The sequence below is a fragment of the Strix uralensis genome, chromosome Z (assembly GCF_047716275.1).
Source record: "Strix uralensis isolate ZFMK-TIS-50842 chromosome Z, bStrUra1, whole genome shotgun sequence".
Lineage (NCBI taxonomy): Eukaryota > Metazoa > Chordata > Aves > Strigiformes > Strigidae > Strix > Strix uralensis.
The window spans coordinates 58,974,702-58,989,255 of record NC_134012.1 but is presented as its reverse complement, the minus strand read 5'-3'; the positions used below and the strand labels follow the sequence as shown (position 1 = coordinate 58,989,255).

General features: G+C 35.0%; 1 protein-coding gene across 4 annotated transcripts in view; it reads left to right on the top strand.

The window, feature by feature from the left end:
* The window catches only part of FER (FER tyrosine kinase), a 213,131-nt gene that overhangs the window by 145,870 nt on the left and 52,707 nt on the right, over positions 1 to 14,554 (top strand). For all 4 annotated transcript variants that reach the window (XR_012627031.1, XM_074855734.1, XM_074855735.1 and 1 more), the window contains one exon: positions 12,443 to 12,566. Coding sequence is in view for 3 of the 4 variants with exons in the window: in XM_074855734.1 (XP_074711835.1) it covers positions 12,443 to 12,566 (124 nt within the window). In the remaining variant the exon portion in view is untranslated. The remainder of the gene's footprint in view (positions 1 to 12,442; positions 12,567 to 14,554) is intronic.

Sequence of the window (14,554 nt, the reverse complement as noted above, 5' to 3'; positions counted from 1 at the left end):
CCTCTGAGTACAGAAGAGCACGTTCTGCCAACTGCTTTTTATTCTTTGTAACACAGATACCACAAATAAAAATATCAGTAAGTTGTGGTGGCTACCTACTAATAAGAAACTCCCAATCAGTATTCTAAAGAGTGCTGTTTGGGAGGTATGTACTTCTGTTTTGTGTAGAACAGTATTTATTGTGTAACTTAGATTTATTATTGCTTTCTAAAAGCACTTCTAATTGATAAAAAAAACCTAATTAGAATATTCCCTGTCATACATAAACAGAAGCTAAAATGTATCTAGCAGCAACAACATCCTTCATATATACATGGAAAGTTACATGTATAGAAAAGGTGTGGTGTAAAACTCTCATTCAGGAATTTATGATGAGAGTTACCAAAAAGTAAAATTAATGATTTTTGAAATCCCAAGCAAATTGTTCTCTTGCTCCTCCCCTCACCTTCCCAAAATTGTGAAGATAGCCATTGAAATTGGGTCAATGAGTCCTTAATATTTTTTTATAAACATTTTAAGTTAACAGATCTATAGAAAACTCTTTTGCATGCTTAAATTATGCTAGCTAGCTGCTGCGAAAAAGCAATTTAGCAAAGCAGATGTTTTTAAAATTTTGATCTGTGTTTGCATAATGGATAAATTTGTAATAACCTTTAAAGCAGTCTTCCAGATAATTAATTCTATTCTTTTTACCTAAATGATATCGAAATATTAACTAAAAAGAACTACTGCCCAGATCCTTACATGGGCCCAATGCTGAAGTTGCTGTGTGGCTTCTCAACTACCATTTAATAAAAATTAACCTGAACTTTTTTCTGTGAATTTTTTAGTAGACTAAGAACTTAAAAAAACCTCTATTTGGAAATGATCTTTGTATTACAACATTTTGCTAATGGAGAACTTCTCATAGAGATTTCCTCTTCTTGTTTGGTAGTTATGACTCTTTCTCTATGACAACTATAGTTACCAGTTTGAAAATACTAAGACTGTTAAAAGGAAAGAACATTTGAGGAGCATAACACCTATGCATTGATATGCTGATTTTTTGCATGGATTTTGTGTTCCTAATAGAAGTCGGACTTTTATTTCTCTTTCACTGTGTGCTTACCTTTGCTCATATTTTCTGATTTCATATTGCTAGCTTCTACTCTTCACATTCTGTTAGGACTCCTAATTTAGGTTGGGCCTGAACAATGGATATGGGCATGCCCTCTGCACTGATGTGGTAGGTCAGATGTGCTGGTTTCTAGATAGAGATACAAGTAATCTCAGCTCCCTGGGCACATGGTGTGATGTCTTGAGCCAGAGAGCGCATGATGTGAGTTCCAGAATCAGTGTAATTTCTTGTAGAGTTCTCTGCACAGTGAGCCACACCATCTAATTTGTTGAGCATTTGCTGATCACCTGTGTAGGATATGCACAATAAGCGGGATGCACTCAGTGGAGGACTGTGTTTTAATAGTAATCTATTATAGCATTGTCTGTAAGATTTACCTTGCAGCAATACCTGGAGAGAATACAGTGGCTAAGGTCTCCCTACTGATTCTGACTCCAGTGATGCTGCTGAATAAAGAAAAGCGGTATTTGACCACCAGTTTCTTCTCTGTCTCCACTGCACAAGAGGAGATTTCAGATGCTATATTAGCATATAGTTAATGAGAATTCCATGCCAAAAAGTCATGTTTTATTTTACAATACAGTGAAATAAATTTTACTGTATTGCAATATCATGCAGTGAATTTTAAATCCTGCATTGAAGGAGTAGAAATGATTCAGCTCAGCTCCAGGAAAAGCAGAAGTATAATTCTACCGTTAATATATACTGCCCAAGATTTTCATACCTTTCAAAAATTCTGCTTAAAAAAGTTAGGGTATTGCAACCTGTTAGTATTATGAAGAACTCTGATAATTATATAGGTTGCTATAAGTTACTTTCTTTGTAATATTCTTCCTTTTCTTCTTACTATTTTATAACGAAATGTCGGCTAAGATGATTTGATAAGGTTTGTTGCAAAGGTGGTATTGATGGAGATTTTTTTCTGATATCTTCTGATCTAAAAATATTAATACTATGTTATTTCATAACTTACTAGAGTAACTTTTAAATAATCTGTTGTGATACATTTTAAGTACTCAGTTTATCCTAAGAAAGACAGAAGTAGTTAAAATGAGAATTGCTAATGAATTTCAGAAAAAGAAACCCTGTATGTTGAGATTTGCCAGTCGCTTGATGTTAGTATAGAGCCATGAGTTTTTATTGTCATGTGGACTTGACTAACCTGACTGAAAAGTGATGTAGTAAAGGTGGGATACTAGTCTTAAAATTCTTCAGTGAGAGTTGCTGCATATTTGAGACTGTGAATGCAGTCTGTAGCCTACACCACAGGAATTTTCTAATTTCCCTTTTGTCAGGGATGGTTTCCAAAACGAGGAACAGCAGGAGTTTGTGTAAAGTGTAAGAAAGCACGTAACATTTCTGTGATGCCACATCAATCTAAAAAATTGAGCATTTAACTCATATTTTCTGGGTTATTTATTCATTTTTCTTTGCTCTAACTTTATCCCTAGTTGCTGACCTTAAAACTGAAGAAAGGGAGGTAATTATGAGAAGCTGCTCTAGTATTCAGAACAGAAGAACAATTTGCCAGTCTCCTTTAAGGCCACACAGGGCATAAGGAGTTTTCGTAACAGCTCATTTTTAGCAAATTTAGATGATGGTCGGAGAGACTGCCTGGAATGCTGCTAGCATTATCTGTAAGCCGACCAGAGCCCACACTGGTAACCTGAGACAAATGGATGCTGGATTTTGATGGGGTGTCGAAAAGATTATCAAGGGGTTGACAAGACCTGCTTCCTGTTCTTTTCTCTTGTCAGAGTGAACTCAGCATCTTTTCATGGAAAAAGACAGGAAAAGAAGAAACTAGAAAATCCTTCTCTTTTACCCTTCCTCAGTACTACCTTCCTCGTCCCAACTTCTCTCTAAGTGATCATGGATCTTATTATGGTATTTCTGTTTTCAGAATAAGGGATTTGAATTCACTGAAACGCTCAGGATCACTTAACTGTGTTTTCATCTGCTCTTAATTTATTGTGCAATCTCCCATGTAATCAGAAATATATTGCAGGAGTCCCTTTAAACTTTTTAATGTTTTTTGCTTTTCCTAGGTTTAGGGGAAGAAGAAATCAAATTCGAATGTAATCTGTAAGGTGTAAAAAGCAATCCCAAGCCACAAAATTCTTTCTTCTCCTTCTTTATGTGAATTTCAATTTACTTAAATTTTAGCTTGCCCAGAGAACTTAGTTTAGAGGTAGGATTTTTATGTGATTGTGAACTGTGTGTTCTAGGGTGGGGCGTTTTGAAGACAGGTGTGTAATCCTGTGGTGCAGTTACCACTTCATGCAACTGTTTCAATAGTTTATCTTGTAGAACCTTCAAAGCTGCCTCTGTCCCTCCAGCAAAAAGAGTCTGCACAGGTTGTCAGGATAAGCACTATCATCACACCTGCACCAGCTCTCTGGAAGGATTTGTCTAATTGACAATAGATGCAAACATCTTTATATGTTCCAGCAGTTGATTAAAGGTAATAGAAGGAAGCTTATAGTCACATTTTTTCTGACCTACTTCTTTTAGCTGTTGGACTGTTTAATCGCAAGCTGATAGCCTACTTTCTGTATCAGGTTTCTATATATTTAAACATTTTTATAATCAACATAGTTAAAATTACATCTGCAGAAATATTTTGAAATAATTTTCTTTTTGCTAAGTCAGGCATTCAAAAATAGGCAATTCAAGAATCTGGCTTGTCTGTTGAGTCTTAATTTAACTTCTCTAGCATATATATTATGATAATATAATACATTATGATTATATTATATATTACAGTATTATGAAAACTAGATCTCCTTTCTGTACAAGATCCTTACCTCATACAGTTCTGATCAGTTTTCCAGCAGTTGTTTCTCATCTTCAAATCCATTTTGGGGCCATAGGCCTTATTTAGTCTATTCTGTCAGTGATCTGCTCTGAGTGTGATTCCCACACCCCGTCCCCAGTGGACATTTCTGCACGTTTTGCACTTTAATATTAAATGATTTGTAGGCATTTCTCTGGAATACTAGTGTGCATTCCTGACACCACCATAGAATTCCTATTTGATAATGGATACATGGTTGCAAAAAACACAACCCCCTACTTAGCTGAACACAGAGTTTGTGTTCCCTGTTTTATTTAGTCTCATGCTGACATACATTAGAGCAGATCTGCTGAACACTTGTAGCTGGAAACAGGTCGAGATGTGCTTGTACATAAAAACATCTGTGAAAACATCCAGTAATCTAGTAGTATGGGAAAGTTGTCTGAATAAGGTTTCAACTATGTATGCTCAGCTTATATCTAGACATATGTATTCAAGGTGGAGTTCAGCAAGGTTGTAACATGCATTTTTGCAACTGGATAAGGTAACCTGTTCAGATTTGTACTGAATCATATGGGATGCAAATTGTCTGTGCCATTGATGCAGACAGGTGATGCAAAACCTGTCACTGAGGTGACAGGTTTTATTAGCTCAGGTGCAGCACTGCTTGATTTCAGCTACACTGGCTCCCGGTGACATTCAGAAAGAGCACAACAATTCTGTAGTGCCTGTAAGAGGACCTGATAAGCCATTCTTAACCCAAGCTCTGAGGTTACCTCTGCACCCTGTTCATACTATCCTCCCTGCAGTTGACTTTGGTCCAGCTTGGCTTACTCACTCCATCTCTTCTGAAATTAAGGTAACTCCATTGCTACTTTCTGTATGTTATTTTTGCTTCCATGGGACATGTTAGGTCAGAGGCATTTGCAAATAAAGCCCCATATTCTGCTTGACCTATCAGGTCCTCTTTTTGCTCTTTCTTGGAAAAGAGGGCTACATGGCATAGCATGGAGAAATGCTTATGGATCTATTAGAGCTGGTGCTGAGGTAGAGCTGATACAACCTACTAAATCTTAACCGACTTTTGTGGAATTACTCTTATTTTCTGTATGTAGTGATACTTTAGGGTATAGCACCAAATCACAGCTAATTCCATGTATTTTTGCTGTTAGTTGCACTGAAGCCAACAAGCTCATTTATAACCAAAGTCTCAGTGCTGAGACTGAGTTATATATAATTTATTCGTTGATATGATGTATGATATCCATATTATCTGATCTTTTCTGCTAAATTAATTATCATCTTGAATGAAGGAATGCTGACACTGTGGCTTACCTGAGCCTACAGTTAGCTCTGCTGTCTCTGAGGTGCAGCTGATATCATACACAGGCCTGGAATTCTGCTCAATGCTGAAAAAATGTTAACTTTTAATTTCACATTATGTGATTTAGCTGCTGTGTTTTCTACTCCATATCTGGTTGTTTTTTCTTCTATTTCCTGCTTCTGGAGGCAATGAGGTCTCTATAGAGATCATTCAGATTTTTTTCCAATCGCTACTCTAAAGAGATCCCTTATAAAGTTTTGCATGATCTGATCCACTGGTTGTATTGTGTGTCCTTAGTAGCTGCCTTTTGCCAGCAAATTTCAGATGTGTCCTATCTTGAAGTCCCATGCTGAATCTTTACTGCACACTGTCAAAAATCAATGCAACAACAACAAAAAAAAGGTCAGTCAAATTCTAGACAACCTCAAATTAGAGAGAAGATGCAGATTTTTAACAGTGATAGTGACTGGCTTTGTTTTCCATTCAATTCTTTTTTTATCTAGTCAAATAAGTTATCTGGCTAAATACGCAACTGTTGTGAAAGCCACCTTCTGTCTACCCTACAGTTTCTCTTCACACAAATATGACCACTGCCTGTTTCTCTAGTTTTTGTCTCTTACTTTATCCTTTCCTCTTGCATTCAGTTAAGCTTCCAACTTCCATTTTTCTTTGTCTCTACTTCTCTGCAACCTGCATGCTTCTGCCTGCTTCCCTCTGGTTGGGCACGTCACCCTATGAACCAGACACCCTCCCATAGATTCCCTTTCTCCACGTATACATGTCCAACTTCACTCTCTTCCCCCAGCCCTCTATGGAGTCCGCATACAGACCCCATTTCTTCTTCCTCCCTTCCCTTCTTTTTCATCTTGTACCTTCATATGGGCTTCTGCCTTCCTATTTGCTGCATGGTTTCCAGCTGTGAGGATATTAAGAGAAGAGAGGGAACAGTCAGATTCCTTTGTTGGGGTGTAGGTGGTGGTGATTAAAAGTTCCTTTTGACTCATAGCTTCTCTATTTGATAAAACAAGACCAAAGGCCCACTATACAGTCTTCTTTTACTGTAACATTTGAGACTAGAGTTTGATTTTTCTCTTTTCAAATATTTTAGGCTTTGATGATACTATATTTTGTATCAAGATTGTACAAAAATTAATTAGCAAGTAGATTAAACTAGAAAATCTGTTTGAAAACTGAATAAAAATTAAGCAGTGTTTTGGTAGCTGCAAGAACTTCTGTATGCATCGTATTTGCTTAGTTTTATTTGTTGATATTCCACGTTATTATTTTTGCTTTACCTAGAACAACTTTTAAGTAATACCTATTATTTAATGTGTCTGCGTTTAAAAAACATTCATTGTCTTTCTCTAGACTAAAGAAAACCCTGTCCTTCATGTATGTTCTGTTTCACATGGGCTATCATGGCTTTCTAATCTGGAATCCTTTTAAAGGCTAGTGATTACTGTTTTTTAAGCATAGTCCAATTATAGGAATTAATGAAACAAAACTGAATGGAAGAATTCCTGGGGGAGGATGATTTTCCTTTTAATTAATTTCTGAAGTAGGTTGTATCTACCCACTCATTGTCCTATATCCTCATAGCCACAATACCAAAACATAGAGTCTAAGTAGTCTGGGCAGCATTATTCTGTGCAGCACAGAGGACAAGGGGTGCTGGCTATTGATGTCTTGCTATGATTTCTGGTTTCTTCTTGACAGATGATGACAGACTTGGTTTTGGACAGGCTTTTAGGACATTTGGGAGTAAGTTAATGTGGTAGGATCATTGGCTTCACGCTCTAGCTTGTTTGATCCACCTTAAATCTAAGACAAGGTTGCTGACCACTGTCAATATTTTCCTCATTTTGAATATCGTATATATATAGTCTGTCATCCCATTAAAAGGACGTAGCACATATAATGTAACCTTCTCATCTTCATCTTATTATAGTGTAGTTATTTTGTGCTAGTGAGTCATTTCCATTGTGGTCTCATTACAGGTATTCTGCTAGAGTCATCTGCACAACAGTCCTGATGCAGGCAACATCTCTGTGTTTACTTGTTTGTTGCTGCTAATCATGTCCTTGACTCTTAATGTACACCATCCTTTTAACTCTTGGTTTTTTTCCTTCATCTTCTGTTTTCACTTACATGCATTTCCACTCATACTTCATTACTACCATTGGTAATATTACTATGGCAAAACTTGCATGATTATAGCAACTTTTTTTTAGCTTTGCTAATCAGTAAAAACAAAGTTTTAACTGGATTTTGCAATAGTAGTCTGTAGGCAGTTAAAAAACCTTGGGTTTATTTACAGTTTATGTGATTACTTACATAAAATAGAAAGAAGTGAAAGCACTGCATTGCACACAAATGATCCATTAGTTGAAAAGTGAAGGCACACTATTTTAAGGGAAAAGAGTGCTTCAGCATTTCTAAACCCTTACATTTTCAGTAGTTTGTCAAATAGCTTCTTACTTTCTTAAAAAACTGTCTTCTAGAATTGCTGCAGATGCATGTTTGCTATTTTAAATTCATAGGTTTAAGAAACAGTGGCTGGGTTTGTTTTGTTGATAAATGTATATGGGACTAAGATACTGGGCAGTAAAGAAACGATAAATTTCTTTACATTAGTTAAAAGACTGACCATATGAATCCTCAAATTTATAAATACTTACAGGTACAGATAAAGGTCATTTCAATAATATTATAATAGCTTATAAAGCAATTATGAATATTGAATCATGGAGCTCCTCTGTGTTAGGTGACCTTTAAGTTGTATGCTGCATCTGTATGATTAATGTGTGTATAAGTGTAAGAAGAACTAAGTGTACTCTTTAAACAAACTGCTACTTAACAAGGCTGTGTAATAAAGGAAATTCTCCCACTTTATTAAAACTGATATGTAAATAATAATATACATAATTCCATATCATTCTTAATAATTGTTATTATATTATCACATTTATTAATATTTGTATAATTATCATTTATAACATTATTTAAATGGTGTGATACTATATAGATATATAAATAATGTATGTCTATATATCTAAGTATCAATAAGTGGGAGATTTCACCCATAATTTCAAAACTGTATTTTAATTATGTTCAGTGTCAATACTGGTTATCAGAATAATGAGTGTCTAGAACAAGTAGGTAGGTACCATTTTGGGCACCAGCTCAGGAGAAGACTGGTGTACTCATAGTTGATTATAAATGCCATTAAAGTCAGAGATTGCTATAATTAAATATTTTGTAAACTGATTTAATATATTTCTTTGATGTTTCTTGTGGTTTGATTTCTTCTCATAGATCACAACTAGTTTTTTTCCTCTTGCAAAACTTTAGCTTTCTTTTGTGTGCATCATTAAGTGAACTGTTACCTTGCCATAAAATACTACTTAACATACAGCATAAGGTTAATGCCTTATAAGTAGGGCCAACATTAGGAGATGCTGATATGTGGTATTTTCAGTCTCCTAAAATTTCTGCATATAATGAGAAACAGTTCACATTCACAGTGAAATACTGTGGCTGTTTTCAGGAATCCAATTATAGCAAGCTGCTCTCATGGAGCTTCTGCTTATGTACTACATTTTGTCATCTACTTAGTAAAATAATTCTATTGTATTAGGCAGACACTCCAGTACTGTTATTTGTCCTCCTGTAAACCCAAAACAGGCAGTCGATTTCTGCTTGGTAATAATACTATAATAGTTTAAATATTTCTGTATTACTTAGAGTGGTTGGAGCAAACCTCATTTCCTGGTAGTGTTGTGTGCCATTAACTGGAAAAACAGGTAGTCATGTAAAGCACAGTGGAAATTCCACATATAAGAGAAAGCATTACTTACTCTTATGTAGTCATCTAGTTTTGTTTCAGTTGTTTCATAGTCTAACTGGTCTGTTTATTTCATTTTTATCAACAGCTATTTTACTGGAGATAATGCTCTGACACTATGTGCTGCAAATAGTGGATTATGGCTTTTTATATTTAAACTTGTTTTAAGAAGCACATAAAGATATTACATAACCACAGTTCCATGCTGAAGAGTTTGTAGTGAAATCCTCTTAACTCAGCTTTGAAGGTATTCATGTGAATGCTTTCCTGTGAAGATGAATAGCTGGAACACTGACCACAGTAGACAGGAAAAGTCAGAATTTACTAGTAAGAGTAATTCTGTTAGTTAAAGGACAGACACTTAAGCTGGTATCACAATGATGAGGATAATCACATTTAACCTAAAATGACATATCTTGCACAGAATTAGATGTATATCACTTTGCTCTTTTATTTTGTCTGCAACCAAGTGCATTCGAATCAATATTGAACAGAGTATTTAAAATATATTTTTGTCATCTCTATGCAAAGGCAGATAAAAGAAAACAACTGCTAGCAAAAACATAGCAGTTTGCTGATTTTTTTCACTACAGAGACTGAGACAGACTAAGATAATTTTATTAAAACTGTATTTTGATGATAGACGTAAAATACACTGTATAGAGCTCGAGGTATGCTCTACTGGTTTTGCTCAAAACACTGTAAGTTCATACAGTACATGCCAAACACTGAAAATTAGCAAGTTCTAAATCAGTTCCTGATGGTATGATTACACTGGGAAGTTACAGGCTTGTGCTCTGCAAATTTGACATATTCTGATGTAAGGAACCGAACAGCTTTTAATCCTGTTCAGAAATGAACTGATGAAAATTAGGATCTTAATCTGATTGCCTGAATATATTAGAAACAAATTTATATCATGTATTATTTCTAAATTTTTTAATGGATATAGTTAGCTTTTCTTTTGATACCTTGTTATCTTTAGTACCTTGTTATTTGAGAACAGATTTTTTTACTGTTGTGGAGAGCAGTAACTCATTTGTACAAAGAATTATATGAATTGTAAGGAATATGAATTTAGACTCACGCTGGTGTTGTTATAACACTTTCTTACTTAGGACTTGTTCCTTCATTTTTAGTATGGCTATGTGAGAAGGCATCTTTTTTTTTTAGTATGTCAAACTGAGCTTATCTGTCTCTTCAGTTCTTCCTGCAGTAAGTTAGAAATTCTCAGTCTTCAATATTGGAACACTGGTTGATTGAGAGTAGGTTTTTTTTAGGATGATCTTCTATTTTTTTTCTGTAAGCTTCCTTGATTTACTGTTCTCATTCAAGTAATGCTGCAATTTGTCAAGACTGGAAGACTTTCACATTCATAAAGACAGATAATCACATTATAAAGACATATAATCATACTTACTAATTAAAAGATGATTCCGATGCGCAGAGCAGTGAGTTCTCAGTATATAAACAAAATAATTTTCATCAGTTTGTTTGTATGTTTTAGAGGGAGGAATTGCTTAAAAGTTATTGTTAACTGTCTGCTGTAACCAGAATAATTCTGTTTACATGTGCAAGAAATAACACATATGTCGATGGAGTGTTTACCTTCCTTCTCCCTGTCAATACCTATTTTTTGCCAGTTACCAGACTATGTCAGTAACCTCTCAAATTAAAGGAAGGGTGAATGTTACGCAGTCCAGTTTGCAGTAGTATTCTGTTCTTTTAAGATTTAATTAGAATTTAAAGTTCCGTATCTCAAGATTCACCCTGTCAGTCTTTGGAGAGGTAGTGTGTGTAACTATCATTTGTAAAACAGAGGGTATTTCAAATTGGCTTTAGAGTCATTGGCATCCATTCAGCTCTTGATTTTCCATCTGTGTGTTACCTAGCCTGGCAGTGAAGAGCATCGTGAGCTCCATGCATCCCAGCAGTACTGCTGGTGTACTCACGATGCAATATTTGCTTGCTCACCTGAGGGGTTCTGATTGGACCAACATGAGAGCATTCGCTGCATTGTGAGTAAAAAGGGTCACTCACCTTTGTTTTCATCCTTGCACTTTAACAATGTGTTCTGGCAGTCTAAGTACCTAGATGGTACATAGTTTTGGATTATGTGGTTTATACAAACCCTTTGTTACTCTTACAAATTTTCTGAGAGTTTTCATTAAGGGACAGCCTAAAAAGCCATCATATCCACATCGTTTGTACTAAAAGAAACCTATGCCAGGCAAAATGAATAAACAGAGCAGTTGGCAGTTAAGGTGCTAATCCATTTTACATTAATCCAACTTAATATTTGAAGGATGTTACAAGTTACACTTCATAACAGCAGACTTTTTTCTTTAATATTATCTTATTTCTTACAGTACAAAATATATATAGAAATGGCCTCCTAAGAAAATCCCATATGAAACTTTTAATATATAGTGTCTTTTCATATTCCTAAGAAAGGCAGTATGTAAAATTGTGTAACAGTGCGTGATTTGCAAGAGAGGATAACTATAGTCAAATCAGGGCAAAGTGAATGGAAACAAAGACCGTCATGTAGAGTGGAAAGGTCCCCTATTATTTTTTGTCTTTGACTGGAACAATAAAATATATTTTAGAAACAGTCTTTATACAGTTATTTCAATCAGAACATGGCACTGCAGTGTTCATATAATGTCTCTCCTGCTTATCTTAGTCCTAAATCAGTTTTTCAGAAACATTTTTTGCAAACACAAATTGCATTTTGGAAATCCTCCATGCTGACCCCTTCCCCTCCACAGACAAGAGGACCACACCTTTGTTCCTCCACGGCAGAAGACTCTGAAGTCATAGTAATAGTTGTTTGCCTTCAATTGCCAGTGTCAAATACGCAGTTAACATTGTCCAGGAAATAAAACACTCTGTTACCCCTCCAAACACATCAATGTAGAATTTGAGAAACACCACTGTAAATGATCAATTAAAAATTGATTACTCTCATGTAACTAATAGGACTTAACCTATTTATTCACAATTTTTATAAACCTCTACAGCAACTACTCTGTGATTAGATGAGTATCTTTATCACAAATTATCAATTGGGTTTGTCAACAGTTTCCATGTAAGTCTGCATTTGAAGTACGCTGGTGAAGATTTTGGGTATAAAAAAAACATGCTGTGAGTTTTCACTTTTAAGCACCTGGTATTTATGGGAAGTTAGGGAAACTGCACTTTGAAAGGTGAGTTCCTTCCTTTTTCTTAGGCTAACCTGAAACTGATTGTTTGAGAACAGCAAATAGCTGCATTTTGTGTGGTCTCGAACCCCTAAGGAGAGATAAGTGTGAATACCCTATCTGTTGTGTCTCACTGTCTGTCTGTTTATTTTTCTAGGAGGTGATTTCCTGTCCTTTTTAAGAAAAAAGAAGGATGAGCTAAAAACCAAACAGTTGGTAAAATTTTCATTAGATGCTGCTTCTGGTATGGCATATCTCGAATCTAAAAATTGTATACATAGGTAAGGAAGATTTTTTTTTTCTCATTATTGTAATTTTGATCATTGGAAATGTTAGCTGTTTAAGTGTACATGGTGCTTGTTATCCACAGGAATAATCCCTACAATTCAAAAAAAACTTTACACTTTTTCTAAAAGGAGGTCATTATTGCTTGTCTAATTCAAAACTTCCATTCATTTGGGTAAAAATAAGTACTACATTATTTGATCTACATAGTTTGTTGCTATTAATAGAAGTTCATAATGATTGTTCACCATAATAATTTGCATTATAAGGAGCACAGTTCATACAGTGACAATGAATCATGACAAAAACCAATCTTAGGCTTATATTCTGTCTGAAATTTACAGATACTTGCCTGGCCAATGAAGAAGTTATGTTTCAGTACCTTAAGTGTGTAACTTTAAGTGTGTTTCAGAAAAATCCACTGGTTTCTCGGATAATAACAGGAGAAAATGTAGAGTTCTATATATTAAAATATTAATTGCCTGGACTGCTTTCTCTAAAATATAGATTATCAGGCGTTATGCTTTTGGGGTACCTTATTTCTGTGCCTCCCTTTCCTTTTTGTTGTTTCTTCTCTAGTTTAACTCTGCCATGGCACTGCTTATACTCAGTTTCTATCAAAGGGAATGTACTTATTTTCCACCTATTTTTCTCTCAGAATATCACAGTGTATACCCTGCCACAATGATACGGCTGAAATATGAGACATAAACATGATGATAATCCACTTCACAGAAAAATTGTGAAGGACTAGTTTTCATTTGTAATATTGATGACTTTGGCTTTGCATTGTAGAACATTTGTAGGTGAACTGTGTGCCACTTCACTTACATAATGAGCCCGTTTCATATTTAGCACGACTCCGATGAATGCTGTGACTGGAAGTCTGAGTGGCATTTCTTTTACATTTTTATCAACAGTGAATTTTCAGTTGCAATCATGCAGGTCAAGAAGTAGATTTATCTTTAAAAACATTCTTCCAACGAGAGTAAGCTCAAAACCTATTCATAAAATCTTACAGTGTTATTGTGTCATTTATATATTTTTTGCTCTTTTTTTGTGTTCAACTTGATTTAAGGAAGCTTAAATAGAATAGTAATCTTATGTTGTTGGAAACTTGGAAAATTACTCTGAAACATAATTGAAACACTTCTGCAAGATCATGATATATAAATGCTCTAGTGCTTAATTTCTGTAACTGTCAGATCAATGTTAAATCAGAAGTGCCTGTTTAGAACTCCTGTGTTTTTAGAAAATAAAACCAAGGAGAAAAGTAATAGCTTGAATAACTAAAATTTATTAGAACTGCATTGTGTAATGTCTTAGTTGGTAATTGCAATTACTGAAGAAGAGTATGGTATTTATTCATTAAATGATAGTGTGATGCCTGCAAAACATAAATAATTTTAGAAACAATTATTTGTGGATAACTGCTATCCCCACCTCACCCCTTTTTTTTAAACTCTGAAAAAAGTGTCTCTTTGCTTATCTATAAGGATTAGTACTGTTGTAACTACTATAGATGACAATGTAACTTCAGTGTATCTATGAAAGATGCTGACAGCAGTGACTAGGAAGAGCTTTTGTTATGGTGTGTTTACAAAGCTAATAGTTACTCAGATACAATATTTCAGAGACAAGATATATGTAGCAATGTCTTACCGTATGAAGATTTCATTGTTTCATTGTTTTCAGTTAAAAATCTGAATACAAATGTGTCCTAGATCTCAAGTGAGGAAAAAGCTTTAGTCTAACCTGTTTTATTAGTGCCATAGACTTGCCAATGCACACAGCCTGGGGTACCATACCTGTACTCTGGTACAAGTAGGGAAAAAGCCCTTTCCCCCTGTTTACTTTTTAACTTTCAAAATCTTCACAAAGTTTATTATTATCACAGATTGTCACAGGAGGTTGTCAGAGCTACCACTTTCCTTAAAGGCAGAAACAAAATTTTTAGTAACAGTTTTAAAGTGCAACCAAGAAA